This window comes from Trachurus japonicus, chromosome 15 (genome assembly GCF_045865225.1).
Source record: "Trachurus japonicus isolate A0001 chromosome 15, Traja_1.0".
NCBI classification, from domain to species: domain Eukaryota; kingdom Metazoa; phylum Chordata; class Actinopteri; order Carangiformes; family Carangidae; genus Trachurus; species Trachurus japonicus.
The window spans coordinates 15,047,305-15,063,865 of NC_140921.1; the positions used below are offsets into that span (position 1 = coordinate 15,047,305).

The window sequence follows — 16,561 nt, forward strand, 5'->3', positions numbered from 1 at the left end:
CAATGGACACATATGTGCTCTTCATTGATCACATAGAGTGAATTAAGTGTGTGTGTGTGTGTGTGTGTGTGTGTGTGTGTGTGTGTGTGTGTGTGTGTGCTGAGAGAGGGGAGGGGTCAGTGGTGGTGACAGCAATACAGTAAGTGTTTCCATGTGCTTCTCTTATTCATAAACACACACACACACACACAGACAGACAAGCATGCTGGCATATCCATGTCAACAAAAACTCACACACAGAAACAGAAACAGAGCTCATGTGACTCATTAGGTGACTCAAGTCCTGACAGTAAAAATAACATCTGAAAACATTTACCGTATATTCATTAACAGTTGGTCCAACTCTTGACGAGAAGCGCTTTAATGGATTTCCATCATTTACACCTTGCCAGTTCGACCGACTCCGAGGCTCCTCCGTGCGTACGTACACGCAGCAGCTATACGTTTCCAACCATCTCCCTCTTCCTCATCCTAATTCCACTTCCTCATTCACCATAGTTCTTGTGTGCTATCGCCAGGCTATTTTGGTGCATTCACACAAAGGAGAAACCACATAGAGGATTTGCTCAAAGTAGGACCAAGTTCAAAGCTGAGTAAATAATGACTTCATTTGAGAATCTCTCCCTTTTAAAAGCTAAAAAAAAGTGATAATATTGAACATCCAATGTACAACAGGCAACTGCTGAGTTTTGTGCAGCTTTTGGCCATATGGTATGCTTTAAATTTGACCTGAACAGCAAAAAAAAAAAAGAAAAAAGAAAAAAAAACTTTGATTGAAATGACAATGTAAGTGTAATAAGATGCTGATGAAAACCATAATATTTGCCTTTATCTCTTTCAAAGAAAAGCTAGTCGGGATTCCAGCTTTTGCGCAGAAGATTAATTTAAAAAATCTGCAGGGAAGTGTTTCTACAACTCTGGACACGGATGGTTTTCATGTTGCAGTGCTTCTAAACCACCACTCAAACTGAATGCATAAGTAATCAGGCTAACTTAGATTGTCTTTATCTGATTCATAGGCATTTGTGTTGTTAATAAAATGTTTGCATGACATATCATGACTAAAATACTTCCACATCAGCATCATTACACTGGCATGCTCCAAGACTGATTGAGCGTGTTTGCTGGTTTTCCTCATCAGCCGCCGCAGCAGACCACCATGAAGAGGAGAGGAGAGGCAGAGGCACTTAGCATGTAAAAAGACCATATGTGTGAGCACGAGTGTGGGCACAGAGAAATGATATGCCTGTGGTCCTGCCTGGGCTTATGTGAGTCTGTGGGAGGCAGAGTATGACTTTGTTCATACTGTAGTATATTTGTGCGAGTGCCATGGTCTACACGTGTGGGTGTGTGCACTTTTTCCACAGGCTGTCACTCGTGCTGCTGTTGCTGCTGCTGCTGCTGAGTCTTTGCTAAGTTACAGTGCCTGTGCAAGTGTTTGTGTGTGTGTGTGTGTGTGTGTGTGTGTTTAAGCTTTTGTTTAATTTCTACTTCCTGTTTTATTCTTGGCCTAATCCAAACGCAACACAGCTGTGCAGTCAGCCAGAGAAAGAGGGCTTGGGGGATGGGTTGCCAGGTCCTGGTGAGTGCAGCCATGCTCTACAACTGCTACCAACAGATGGAAGGGAAATGGGGTTACCAGCTTGGGCTTATCCTCTCTTTGTAGGCCAGACTGACCCCCACCCCCACCCCCCCACCCCAATGCACACACACACATATACAGACGTACTCCCCCACCTCCTCATTTGGTCATAATACTAGGCTTAAATCTCTATATTTTGGTGTTAGCTTTTTTTTCTCTTTTCTTTTCCACAGTAGTTTGATACGTGGTGTATGAAAGACCACTGTCTTCGACTTCGTGTGTCTGTCCAAGTGAATTACTTGACCAAAAATCTCACAAACCTGATTCAGTATCTCATATTTATGACTTCAAGTTCAGTTATAGTTATTTTACAGCAACGTGTTGCGACTTGTACAGAGCTGCAAAACCAAACTACAGAATTAAAAGTCTAGGTATAATAATAATAATAACTTTCCAAACTGGATAATAAGTGAAAGTTTTCCTTGCAGAGCTGCTCCACAGCTCACCTTCAATTCTTTTGGTGATAGATAAGACAACTTATACAGATTTTTTAGATGATATGGCCTACAGTACATGGCAGTGTAATTTGCTTGCCCGCCACTGCTACCTAACACGGTTTGTTGTCGAGAGTGGGTGGTGGTGATTGTCGCTTTGACTCCCATTGTTGTCTGAATTTTATAAGTAGTTATGAAATACCCTCTAAGTAGCGCTACACCTTGTGATGATGTGGCTTCAGAGGAAGAAACGACGCAATAGTGACAGAGTTTACGTTGATGATGAACAGTCGCTAATGCTAACATGCTCTCTGTAGCAATAGCGAAACTTAAAAATAGCTCCTTTAATGCAGAGAAAGACACGATTTTAGTATTTTTTTCATGCACTAGTACAATTTCCATTTGCGTCTGAGCATGTGCATAGTAGGCTGATTTAAACTCAGTTTGACCTGGACGTTTGGCTGTAGCTTGCCAAAGCTTTTCATTTGTGAAAGATCCCAGCATCCTCCATACGTACACGTTAAAGCCCCCCAAAATGCTGCTTCAACCTCTGCTTGACAGGCCAAGTCATATTTTTTCCCCAAATAATCAACATTTTTCACCTTCTATCTGAGAATTACTACTCGTTACTGCATTATTTGTTACTTATCCCGTTATTTTGACTTAAAAACATCTGTATTTCATTTAATGTGTAATTGTTTTTTCCTGGAACTAAATGCTCGTCCATAATGGCACAGACCAATAAAGCTAAATAAGGCTTACTGAGAGAAGAGGACCAACCAAAGAAAAAGTTGTGAGCACAATATCGATATACTTCATCTGGCTGGATGTATAATGTATGACACACATAATGGAGGAAAATTCAGATTCAAATACACAAATCAAACATTCCTCCAAAGATCGTCTGGAGAAAGGTGTTGAAGCAGAAGATTCAAACAAACATACGTATTTCAGAAGGGCCAGCGCTCAAAACAAACAATTGAAGCTGTTTATTGATCAGATTAATATTTCAGATGCGGCCTCTCTTGCTGTGTCTGTGTTTGTGTATGTGATGAGGGAGGCAATCAAAAGCGAAGCTGTGGACTCCTCTGGCTCAAGCTCTACTGAAGTCGGCCCTCTCGGTTCTCTTCAGTCTCGCCTGCCTGTGGAGAGCTGAGGCATCTCTCTCTGGTCTTTCTCAACCCAGCACAGCACATTCATTATTAATCAACCAGAGTCTCTCCCTCTTCTCGGCTCAGCCAATTACAGTCGGGCCCCTGCGACTGCTGCCTGTCTCATTTGACGCTGCACTGGTTGGCTTTGATGTCTCTATCAACACAAAAGAGCCGGGGACCGAGTCTTAATAGAGCAGAAGGGGATTATGTGACTGCCTGCCTCCGGGGGTGTAACTTTTTTTTTTTTTTAATATATATGTTTAATTCATACTTTTATTTTATTATCAGGAGACTTTGGGCCAAGCTTTAGCCAGGGTCTTGTCACTCTCTGCTCTCCTATCACAGTGACATGGTTGTTAATCCTGTTACTCTTTCATTTGGGAAGTCACACAAGCCTGCAAGCAGAGCAGGCTCGACTACCCAGGGCCTTGTGCTCCTCCCTCCTGGGCTGGTAGCCTTTCCTTCCTCTGCTCATTTCATGTGAAGAAGGCCTTGATGAACCAGCAGCAGCAGCCACTCTGCATGCAATGCTGATGGTTTGGTATGAGGTCAGGCCGCTTTTGACTCACAAATGTTAATGTTTATCGGGTTCGGAGGTCAGTTTGCTTTGAAATCAATTCAGGAAATGGAAATGTACTGTTACTTGGCAGAAGTATCAAAACAAAAATTCTTCATTTGATCTCCGAAGAAACTATTAAAGTGAAAGCTCAGTTGTGTGAACTTCAATTACCAGTCAAGTTGGAATGAAAGCAAACTGTTGCAGTGCCTCTCCAAAGTCCCAAGTGTGCTTGATAATCAGCAGATTTAGACACTTTTTCTCACTCATGGTCATTAATGTTGACACTGGGCTCGCTGGTTGACTCACTGTTATTTGTTTGAAGTGGGCTCTTTGCCCCAAGTTGAACTTTTAATAATAATCCTTCCATCACTTCCCTACCTCAGGTCCCACCCGCTATTTGCAGCGTTGACCTTTAAAGCAGGAAGTTACTGTTAACACAGCTCCAGCAGCTGCGACGACAACCTGCTTTACAGCATTTTTCTCATCAAGTGCAGCACTTGTGCACATTTTCCTTTTCCCGACTTGCCGCACATGCTCGTGTCTAGATTATGGGGTCTGGCACTTCAAATGACGACTTCGGCTGACAAGCCAGGGACTGAACCGGCCTCGCCGTTTGATGACAACTGCATATTACAGAATTCATTTTCATTCTGCATGATTTTCATTAACTGCGAACAGCGAAGGGAGAACATTACATAAACCTCTGATGTAATTTTCTGAGCATGACTCAAAGCACTGGGGAACCCCACGCAGAAGACACATCTCAAAGCTGGTTTCTTTAAGAAAAGACAACATTGCATACATTTATTAGGGATGGACGCCAATTCCAATACATGCAAATCACCACTGTCCTTTAAATGTAGTGTTGACATTATTGCAAACACTTGTCTCCCTGCTGTTTTGTGTATTATATTTTTATTATCTTAGGATAAAAAAAACATTAACAATTACATGGGATGCCTTGTTCTGCATAATTTAACGTATACACAGTGGGAACAGGAATGGCAATGCTTTAGACATCATCACAGCCTCTTCATAACCCCACCCACCCCCAACCCACTGCCCGCATGCAGTTTGCACTGCACAAAGGCCAAAAGTCACGTGAGACAGCCTGCAAAGAGCACAAGAAGCATTCACAGTAAAGGAGGATAGGAAAGAGGAGAGGATGGAGGGGAGGGAGGAAGGGAGAGTAAAAGATGAGAGGAGAAGGGGGGGAGGAGGAAAAGAGAGGGAGTGAAACAAAGTGACTGCAGCACTGGCCTTGGTTTAGACAGGAGAAGGAGCAGCATAGTCCTAGTATATCATTCTAACTTCTCCCACACTTCAACTCCCGTCTCCTGATTGTGGTACTCTTTCCATTGTCTTTGACACAAAAAAAGTTTGTTTATATATGCATGTATATATGTATATACATATACGTATGTATATATATAAACACATTTTATAGCTACAGCACCTTTTCCCATGGGGCAACAGTGTCAATACCTCGCACATGGTACATGGCCGTGCCAAAGAAAAAAATAAAAATAAAAAAAACAATATATTGGTCAGGATATTTTATCTTTTTTTCCCTAAAATTGGCATTTGACATGATGATATTCTATTGCCGTCTGGGGGAGGGAAGGGACAAAGGTTCTTCTTTTGAGTTTATATTCAAGTTTTCTCCTTTTTTTCTGGTGTATAATTTCTTCTTTTCCTGTTTAAAAAGAGTTCACACTTTTGTGATTTGCGTGTGCTGCTCTTCATCAAAAGGTTCATTTTCCGGATCAGAGTCAGTGGTGTCAGAGTATCGATAATGGTCTGGCTCATTGTCGCTAACGTCCGGTGTGACGGATGTCGAAGTGCTTGCCTCAGAATTCGAAGGCTCCTCCACGGCTTTCGTAAAATACAACTTCACCTGGAAATGGGAATCAAAGACAACCGACTTCAGTTCTGTGCACTGAACATCATCACAAAAACAAACCCCCATCACTGCCGCCCCGTGAGCTTAAATCCCCCGTCCCTGCTTACCTTGAAGTTTGGCGAGAAGTAGCGGTTAGCTTTGTCTTTGTTGGCCTTGTCCAAGTCGTTCTTAGTGAGCGTCAGGATGAGGTAGTCCCTGTCGCTATCCCTGCAGCTGTCCCTGCTCTCGGCGCGCTGTGGCTGCGTCTGCGTCTGTAGCTGCGACTGCGGCTGCACCTGGCCCGGTCCGGGTCCCCCCTGCTGGCTCTCCGCGTTGTTCACGGCCCCGTTCTCCATCTTCTCCCCGCTCTCCTCTGGTCCAGGGATGAAGAAGGTATTCACCCAAAAGTGAAACATTTTGTCCTGAGGGAACAGAGATGAGGAGAGCGGATGAGCAACTGGGGTTTTGATATCATTTGTTTATGAGGATCATATTCTCACTGTAAACAAATCTCACAATAAAAACAAAACCAACTGATAGTCCGTCTCAGCAGCACTCTGACTTGCCCACAATCTTTCCACTTCAGACTAGTATCTGCTCACTATACAGTTTCATTCATAGAAACAAAATAGTCCCAGTAACCTCTTGAGACTTTACCGTCTTCATTCACTTCTGAGCCTTAAACTGCTGTAGTTTGTAGCAAACATTACACAAAATAGGGCATTTGACTATTTTTAGCCAGCGATTAATACACATGTTGAGTTGCTGAACATTTACAGCAGAAGGACGGTGACCAACATGTTGCTCAGTGCGGTGGCTGTGAGCAAGGCCGTTCAATCCCACAACCAGACAGAGTGGCTCGCTGATGTGTTTTTAATCATTTTTGGAGAGCAGACTTTGGTAACAATAAAAAATAATGCGTTTTTTTGGTTTCGGTCTTTTCACGGGATACAAATAGTGAGAAAGTGCTTAGTCACATGCGTCTTTATTGTTCTTTGACATAATGATAAACATCAGAAAAAAGCTCTTAATGACCGACGAGGGCCGGGCTTATTAAACTACAATGGAGGCAACGAAAACTCAACTAACCTTCTTCATCATCTTATTCTGTTTATGGAAGAACTCCACTTTGATGTCGCCACAAACTGGCAGCGGCTGAGGGAATTCGAAAAACATGTGCTTGTCCTCACGCCGCGTGTGAGCGGGGTGCGACGTGTGAATCTTCACTTTTAACTGGTACACCACAAACTGGGGATCTGCAACAAAACAAAAAAGTTGACGTTGCACAGGGGAGGGGAGGGTTGGGGAGGGACAGGGTCGGCCGGTGGGTGGGTGGGGAGGGGAGGGAAGGGGAGGGGTGAGATTATGAGATTTGTGAGAAGATGAGAAAGAAAACACAAGAAGAAGAGGAGGAGGAGCGAGTGACATAGGAGCAGGGAATGAATTGAGAGAGCGAGACAGGATACTAGTGTTATTACACGAGGTTTGACAAAAGAAACACAGCACCTCCAAACATTGTACACAACATTATTTTAACATTGAAGAGGAGAAGGGGGAGGGGGGAGTTACAGACCACAAAATGCAACACCCAAAGAGACCCAGAACCAGAGACACAGGACCCTATTCTGATAGACAGTCACGGTTTGGTCTTGGACCAGCGCAACACGTTGCATATAGAAGAATTTTAACCCTTCCTTCTTCCTGTCAGGGTGGGGGTGGTGTAGGAGATGACTTCATATGCCTGTAGGCTACTCCTATCCTGCTAGGCAACATGTCTACCTCAGACTGCTCCTGCCTGGTGGATCTCTGGGGCCATATAAAAGCAAATGAGTGAAATGATAATAATGGATGAAAGGCTCATTTACCCCAATGCCAATTCCCTTTCTTGAAGCCCTGAGGGGTCGGCTCGGTCCTGTTTTTAACGGTACTGTCCCCTTAGAGAGAAAGAAGGAGATTATCACAAGCAGGGCCTAGCTGGCCTGTCAGGGGCTTGACAGCACAGCAGACACAAACACAAGAGCTCTACACCAATATTTACAGATATTTGCATCTACATAGCTTTTCTTCAAAAAACAACATACAGTACGTGGTTTTAAAGAGGAGATGTGCAGTTTATACATCCGATACGTTGTGAGGAGGGAAGGAGGACTGGATTCAACATACAGAAATGTGATCACGTAATTTGTACCAGGTTTATCAAACTAGCATTTCCTCTTTTTATTGCTGCAGTGGGATAAAACCTGAGGCTAGTAAAAAGGTTGATGCGTGTCTATGTTGTATTAAGACATCAAACTCAGAATAGGGCCTTTTTTTAAAAAAAAGAAAAAAAAGAAAGGAGAGTTAGGAGGAAAGAGAAGGATCAATACAGTGAGAGCTGTGCAGCACAGTCAGGTGTTAGAGTGAAAAAGCCAAAGAAACGAAGGAAGAGGAGGTGTTTTTTTTTCTCTTTTTTTCTGACCGTTAAAAATGGACAAATTCAGATACAAAAAAAAAAAAAGCACAACATTGTGTGACTCAGACACAATTGAGCAGAAAAAGAGGGTTGTTTGACATCTTTGCCTCTTATGGCCATAACAGAGCACTATGAGAAAAAAACAAACCAACACTAAAACTAGGTGGGAAGGTGTCATCGTCTGCTTTGACATTTTACCCCGAGCTCTCACAAGACGCGTCAGTGGTATTTTAGAGGATGTGGAGAGGCTCAAGTCTGCAGTGATGTAGTTAAAGTTTTGGTTTTTTCTGAGTGGGACTGCTTTGTGTCTGTGTCACTCTGCCACTGAACACAGGGGACGACAAGTGCCACTGTTTGCGCACACACACTTTTACAACAACGTCATACCACTCGAGCTGCGAGCAAACATGCACTGATATGCACAAATCCTACAGTAACTTATTAACCCTCAAGTGCTCCGCTATTGTATGTCAAATTCGATGATAAAAGAAAAACCGCAGATCAAAACATTTAAATCCTCTCTTTTAGTTACTTCCTTGTTGTGTGTGTACACAATATTACACACTTCTCCTCTGGTAAACGTTTACTTCCATTGTGCAGAGGCTTGGCCACTACACATTGTTCAAATTGTGCATATTGTAATTCCCCTGAATACTGTGACACAGAAAAGTGTCAATGAAGTCATGACATATTATTGACTCCTGAGGAAGCAGGAAAAATCATTTAAAAAAAGCTGAAATATGCACTTGCACAACTTTGGGGATTTATAAGATAAAAAATCTACAAATTATTTGGTTTCATGTGCTTTACTTTCGTGGCAGATGCCACAGAAAAAACAAACAAACACCACATCCTATGACCCTAATAACATCTGAATATTGCATTATGGCAAACACAGGGGACTTGGTTTTGGCAGAGAATGAGCTGTCCGTGTTGTAAGCAGCAACAAGAGGACTTGATCAATATGAAGCTGCTCTTTTTAGTCAAAAGGTCTAAAAATAGAGCAGCGAACTCAGCCATACTTGATTTGGTTTTAAAAGGCCGCAGCAGAGGACGACTCAGCTGTACCACAGGTGACCCGCTCTGTTCTGTGGTGCTAAACCGGCGCGTGGGTGAGAGCCCTTCAGTGCACAACGCATCCAAGGCTCTTGTTCCGTTTGAACAGCGGCATGCATGCCTACGCCCTAGTTTGGAGTTAGAGTTGAACCATAAGTGTGACTCACTGCAGGTGCCCCCGCTGAACATGGGGAGAGTCTCGAACACCATTTTGTGGAAGAGGAGCGCCACTGGCTTGTACTCGAGCTGGTTCTTCAGTAGGTAGCTGTAGTAGTAGACGTAGCGGCGCTGGCTCGGGATCGTTACTCCCTGAAAAACGACAGTCAAGTGTTTAGAAATCCTGAAATGAGCTTCTCGTTTTCTGTGCATGCTCAACTCCAACCAAAAGCTGCAACTGAAAATTAAAGGACTCCCGTTTGGATAATAACATAACGTTTCCAGTTAAAATTCTAAAATATTCTCACCAGATTCTTTAAAGTGAGTATTTTCTGTTTAACATCTGATAATTATGTTTGTAGTCATGTAAAACAGCCAACACATTCAATCTGGAAAATAAATCGGCAACCTAAAGCAAAATGAAAGTTTGACCCGTAGACAAAGACCTGCTGTGTTGCGGGAATTCGGTCTCAGATGATCATCTCACCTTCTTGTCCCTTGTCCTGACTTCACCGTAAAAGTCGAGCGCTTCTTGGGCCTCCAGGAATTTGCGGCGATGGAGGAGATAGGCGCAGATCATGACTCCAGTGCGGCCTTTCCCGGCCTTACAGTGGATGGCCGCCACGTGATTGTCATCCTCACTGAGCCACTGGTCCAGGTCTTCACAAAACGGCTTAATTAGCTCCAGCTGAGGAGGGTTGTGGTCTTCGAAGGGGTACTGTGCAACTGATGCGTGACGGGATGCAGGCCCACGCAGAGTTGTAACGAGAGAGGGGAGGACAGCGGACAGAGACACAGCGGCAGACGGAGGGGGGGGGGTGGAGAAAGGAGACACAGTGGACATTTTGTGAGACTTTCATGACCAGACTTTAAAAAAAAAAAAAGAGACAAATCATCTACAGATCATATAAAGCGAACCTACCTCTGCAGTTAAATTTGGCAGCATCGTAGTGTCTTTCTGCGCAGCTGAAATGGGAAGAACACACAACACAGTTAGCCATCAAACAGAGGAAGTTAGTGAGTAAACAAAACGGCAGCTCTGGTGCGAGCAACATGTGGAACACTTACAGGTTGTAGATTTTGTAATGATTTTTATGTTTCGAATCCAAAAACCTGTGTCAAGGAGGAGAAACCAAAACAGACAGAAAATATATATTAGATCAATAGATGAATGCAAGCCGGTGAAAACTGAATAAGCACAAGTATTCTGTGGTGAACACGGGTCTCTTCTCCGTAACTCACCGTACTACGTCGTCTATATTGTTTCTGTACACGCCTTCGAGTCTCTCTGCAGGAAAGCCCATTGCAATGATGTTGGGGTAGATATCTGGTTCAGGGTCAAGGAAATGAACAAAGTGCATGCCTGTGGAAATGAAGCCTTTAGAGAACAGAAAGCGCCATTACCGAGGCCCCAGCGCCACATATTTAATGCTAAAATCCTAACAGCCATTAACCTCTTTTAAATCAAAGAATTTCAGTCTTTGGCTTTTACAGCACTATTGCAAGAATGCAGAGATGAGCAGTAGAGCACGGGGGAATGTGAGCCAATGTCAATATGAGGGCGTTGTAGTTATGGATAGATAGGAGGTTTGCTGGTCAGTGTGTATGTGTGTGTGTGTGTTGTGACAGATGGCCTTGACAGTGAGAAGCAGGCAGAGAGGACGGGAGCAACAGCGCTCCTGCTCGAGCCAGGCCCACATGTGGGTGCACGAGGAGAGTCTCTGCTCCCTGACCTGCATGTATTTTTAGCACCCAAAGTTATACTGGGATGATCGCAAATGTTCGACTTATCTCTCTTTCGCGCTCAGCTGGTCCAATTTGAATATCTAGGAGTTTGAATGCAAGGCAACATGAACGCACGGGTGAAAGGGAAGGGAAAAAAAAAAAAAATTCCATCAAACAAGAATCCTTTGTGTCATGACTTGCAGGTTGCAGGTGCAGCGGGAGGTAGTCGTCGTGCTTCTATAACTGTTCGCTGATGGACAAGACACAAGTGGAACCGCACGCACCGGATTCCACTGCGAGTCTAGTTACCTCCTCGCGGCGCGTGCTGCGCCTCGGCCGCCTTTTCTTGTTGCCTCGCATCAAACGTGGCTCCACAAATTCGGAGCGGGATAGTGATGGAAAACGTTGCGGCCAATTATACGTCGACACACATTGGATCTTAAAAGGCACAAATCAGTGTCATGTTGCAGCGAAAAGGAATAATTGAGTTGGCATGCATGTCTTTGAGGCTTGCCTGCAACGCCTACCTGTAACTGAAGTCTGCTTGTCGCCATAAGCTGCGGGATTTCACACTTTAACCACTGACTAAAGGGCAACCTTTTCTACACTTCCTGTGCTATGGTGTCAAAAATAGAAAAAGCTGAATATTTCAAATTAGACGTGTCTGTTTCATTTTCCACAAACCTTATTTTTTCCCAGAGTCAAATCACTTTTTAACTGGTCAGAAAAATTTGACACGCGCGTCTGACAACTCTGCTGAGAAAGTGACGCCAGCTCTGCACAGCCTTCATACCTGCTACTGTGCACACACACACACACACACACACACACACACACGGGTACCTGCTCATGACAAAACCACATAAAGCGCAGGAGAGAAAAAAAGGTTGGACTCGAGAACAAGTGGTCAAGGTTAACCGTACAGCGACGGACATATGCACAAAGATAAATGCAATTTCAAACATCTGCAGATGGGAGAAATTCAATAAAGTGCCTTTACATGGTTGTTTGCTCAACACAGGGCTGGATGCATGAAATCAACAAGCTCCTGTAACAAATCTATCGTATTGTTTACATGCTGCCAAGCTACTAGTCCCTGTAGCTCACAGCACAGTAGCCTATATGTACATACTGTGCCATAATCCCCTCCATTAATGCCTCAAAGACCTAATTAGGAGCCAAATACAGGTTTTTCTATGCTTTTTAATGGGCTACTCTAACCCTTGGACCTACTGGCAAAGTGATCCCAGTCAGACTATTATAAGTGTTTTGAAAAAGCTCCAGAGCTCCCAGGAGAGCCTCAGCCCAGGGCATGGGGGGCTTGGTCTCTGCAGCTGGGAGGAAACGCACATGCGGGACCCCCGACGGAAGCTCCAAGTAGGAGGAGGGGTGGGGTGGGGGGTGGGGGGGATCTGCCGTTTCAGGCACGCCTTTTCTTTAAAGCCAGCCCTGCCTCAGCTCTATGCATACGCCAAATCCACAACTGAGAACGAGAGGGGGGGGGGAAAGGGAGAGTGGGAACCAGCGAGCGCCGAGTGAGCGAGCAAGCGAGGAGGGGGTGGGGAGGACAGGAAAGGAGGAGAGCAGAGGAAAGGGGGCAAGCAGAGGGAGGGAGAATTAGAGTGGGAGTAGTAAAAGAAAAAGAGCAAAGGAGAGGTGGTGGGTTGAGAGGGTAAGAGAGGGAGAGAGCACTCAGACAGCAACGCTGATACAAGATCACTGGCAACTCTATTTTAAGGGCAATTCCCAGAACTGTGATACTGCATTACATAACGGCAGAGAGCCCATATTGTTTTTAGACACCGTGCCAAAAATGATAAAAGGGATGGTTCGAAAGGGCCCACATCTGAACCAGAGGAGACTTCCAGCCAAAGAGAGATGCCACTTTCGAGTGTCGCGCCCCTTCACACCTGCACACCGCAGTCCTGCAACTGACAAGACATCACACGGGTCTCACCACATTGCAACGCCAGATGAAAAGCATCTGATCAAATGTTGTGATGCACACGTCTCATTTCAGCGTCTGCAGTCACACATATATAACAGTTGACACTTTGGCCTGAAATCTATTCAATCTCTAGTGGCAGTGTTGAATCAAGGCAACTCGCTCAGCTTTACATCTTCATTCTTTGAGAAAAGAAATAGAAAAAAAAACACATTACTCAGCAGTTGATGCATTGATGCCACAATAGCAGAGCTAATTCAGTCCAATGTAATTTTTTTTTTTTTTACATAATGTGCAGAACCAGATAGAGACGCAACTTATCATTTTCAATATGGATTAATCTCCCATGTGCTTTTTCTTGATTAGTTGTTTAATCATCTGCGATGCAAAAACACCTTGAGATGTTCAAATGTCATGTTTTGTCCACAACAAACCGTCCAAACCCTTACAGATGTTTGGACCACTGAATGGAGACCAAGATCACCAGCAACTTTTGTGATAAGAAGCAACGAAAACAACCTAAACAACAAACTGCTGCAGATTTATCTTATGTGAACTAAACAGCCAATTAATCCACAACTCGTCTCAACTCTAAAACCAGAAACATCCAACTCAAGACTCGCAGATTGGAAAGGCGTTCTGATATCCAAGCACACATCCTCCACAACCATGACCCCTGTCACACATCAGTTTGTATTTAGTTGGCCACGGTCAACCACATCAGCTGCTAATCAGTACATCCCCCAGCCAAATAAGTAAAAAAGTACCGGCTACTATACCAGCAATACAGCACCAGGGAACCAGGTCAACTATTATCAGTGGTAATAAATGAGAAATGAGTCCTGCAGAAGGGCCTGAAATAGCAAGACTTTCTTTCATTCTGGCAATGATCATATCTCCATAAATGGAAGGGGAAAACATCAATTTGATTTTTTTCCACTTGTACAAAAAATGATTTGATAGAATTGCATCAATGAATACTCACCAACAAAAAGGACACAGGAGAGGTGAGCCAAGATGGCGTTAACTTTGTCATCATAAACCATATTATCTACCATATAATAAGGTGGCATTTCCTCTATGAGGCGAGATCTACATTCAGAAAATAATACATGAAAGAAAAACATCTCAAGATCAATACTAGACAGGATCTACCTACCGTACCTTCAACCACCAACTGGTTTAAAGCAGAAAAATGACTGAAAGCCACCAACAATTACACAAGCTCAAAGTAGGTCCATCCACTGGCTTCAAAGCCTCGTCTTATTCGTTATTTAACCACACACTGGTGTCCGATTGAAAAGGAGCTATTTGCTGCTATAATATGACTGTGACATTTTTTGCTTGCTGGTTTGACAGATCCACCATCTTTCAAACATGCTGGGTGACAGCAAAAAGCTGCGCTGTCTGACCAACTAGCCAGCGAGCTAAGTAGCTGCTAACTGCCTCACATCTCCGCTTCCCACTTCTGCTCATCACTGCAACTATTACACGGTATATTAATCAGTGTCCGGGGGTTGCTGTGGAAATAGAAAAAAAAGAAAAAAGGAAAGAAAAAGGAAAAACACAGGGCAAGGATACATGTTAAGTCCAAGTCGAACCCATCCTCTTGATATCTCCTTTTGTTCCGGCTGACCATTTCTTTTATAATCGCAGCCATTGTAGCAGGTGACAGGAGTCTATTTGGGATAAATGATGAAAACAGTTTTTTTCTTTTTTATAGTATTGGCCGTGTGGGTCGTGTTTGTCGCAGTCAGTGGGGTCTTGCTCTGTGAATTTTTTTTTTTTTTTTTTTTTTGCTGCTTGCAGGTCCTCGCACGCAGAGACGTCGCTAGCCCGCAGAGCTAGCGCTGGCTGTGGGTCGGATTATTAGACAGGCTTCCTCTGGATCATAAAGACGGGCCTTTGCTCTGCTCCTCCGTGCAGTGCAGGCCCGACTTCTTTCCCAATCCTGCAATTCGTCTTGCAAACACCCCCGAATTAAATACATGCAGTTCGTTGTCCTCGGGTAAAAACAAAACTCTCTAGGTTTAGGTGCCGGACACGGGGCCCGAGCAAGCCGATGGCTCGGGTCGTAGCAGCCGCCCTGCGATTGACAGCGAGATGGACGAAGAGGACACTCACCACCGGTTCCCGAAATCTGAATCCAGACGGAGCTAGCTCGCTAAGCTAGGCTAGGCTAGGCTAGGCTAAGCTAAGCAGCCAGCCAGTTAGCACAGCCAGCTAGCGACAATAGCTACTGCTGTGTCTTCGATCCAAAATCCTGCTAGCGATTCAACATTGTCATCGTTTGATTGCCAAGAACACATCTGAAAAAAAGTGACAGGCTCCACCGTGGATGTATATACAGAATATATACAAAGCTCAGGAATCGTCGGCAGAGATTGGTTTGACAGCGCCTCGGTCCCGGGGAATCATCTTCTTTTTTCTCGGTCCTCTCGCTCCAGCTAAAACTCTCTCAGGCTCCCATCATGGCCTCCACCGAGGGAAAAAAAGAAGGTAGAGCAGGCTGGGATTTTTTAGAACAAATATCCCTCCGCCCTCAGCATGTAGTCCCACACAACCGAATTAAAAAAAAAACAGCAAAATGTCGCATGGAATAACACCGTGTTATCAATCAGGGGTAGATATCGTACTGACAACTTTTCACAGATGTAATTGACCGAGCTCTTAAAGCGCCGCAACAGTCGAGTTATTTCGTGGCTTTTTTGGCGGAAGGATAATGTGAGTCCGCTCGCTACGCTACGCTCCCTTCTGTCAAAGTGATCACGTGTGGCTGTAATTAGGGAAGTTTCCAACATAATGTCACTTTTCGCGGTTTAAACTGTCATTTCAGGCTGTCGCAAATATATCCTTTTGACGTGCCACTCCGTAATACATATACTGTGATGATTACATCGATAAATTAACATTATTAAACGTACAAGCAAAAACCTATAGTCAATACTAAATAATACCAACGTTGTTAATTGCATTGGCAGTGTTATTGTTTTCACTGTGGTAGACTAGCAATTAGAAAAACATCACATTTTACATAATACAATGAGAAATACGTCCATATAAATTACAACTGAAACTGGAACTGTCAACCAGTCAGTTAGCTGACCCATGGAAAGTTAACTGGTATTTTAGGTGGTGCCAAAAATGATTAGATTAAATTATTATATTTCATCATTCTTTTGTACTAAAGAAAAGAAAAGTAAGCCAGCAATGTGAAGGTGTCACTTTAAATGTAGGATTTTAATTATGTTGTGACATGTTATAAACGAATAAGTGATTAATTGAGAAACAGACTGGGAAATTAATCAACAAAAATAGTAATTAGACCCATTTCCACCACATCAAAAGTCACTAAGTCACTACACCTATCTAGTCATATAATGAGAATGGCTTCACATGCATGATCATCACCCCATAATGCAAAATAACTGAGTTTATAATCTCCTAATGCACTGTGTGAGAACATCAGCCTATATTTGGAGTTGAGGAAGCCCAAATTAACCTACATCAATGCAACCTGCAGCCATGTAAACTGTTTCAGATAAAAACCTGTGAT

The 16,561-nt window shown here is 43.7% G+C and overlaps 1 protein-coding gene across 2 annotated transcripts; it reads right to left on the reverse strand.

Annotated features, from left to right (window-relative positions):
* Nucleotides 1-4,562: 4,562 nt before the first annotated feature.
* Nucleotides 4,563-15,473, reverse strand: LOC146973380 (phosphatidylinositol 3,4,5-trisphosphate 3-phosphatase and dual-specificity protein phosphatase PTEN). Of its 2 annotated transcripts, XM_085799871.1 has the most exons (10): nucleotides 14,587-15,473; nucleotides 10,578-10,662; nucleotides 10,404-10,448; nucleotides 10,258-10,301; nucleotides 9,823-10,061; nucleotides 9,347-9,488; nucleotides 7,537-7,605; nucleotides 6,761-6,927; nucleotides 5,800-6,093; nucleotides 4,563-5,686 (listed from the first exon to the last, which is right to left on the reverse strand). In XM_085799871.1, exons 1-10 carry the CDS (start codon nucleotides 14,663-14,665, stop codon nucleotides 5,501-5,503), a joined length of 1,350 nt encoding a protein of 449 aa, XP_085655997.1. In that variant the 5' UTR covers nucleotides 14,666-15,473; the 3' UTR covers nucleotides 4,563-5,500. The 2 variants fall into 2 exon arrangements, with proteins under 2 accessions (XP_085655997.1, XP_085655999.1); XM_085799873.1 differs by lacking the exon at nucleotides 7,537-7,605.
* Nucleotides 15,474-16,561: the final 1,088 nt, after the last annotated feature.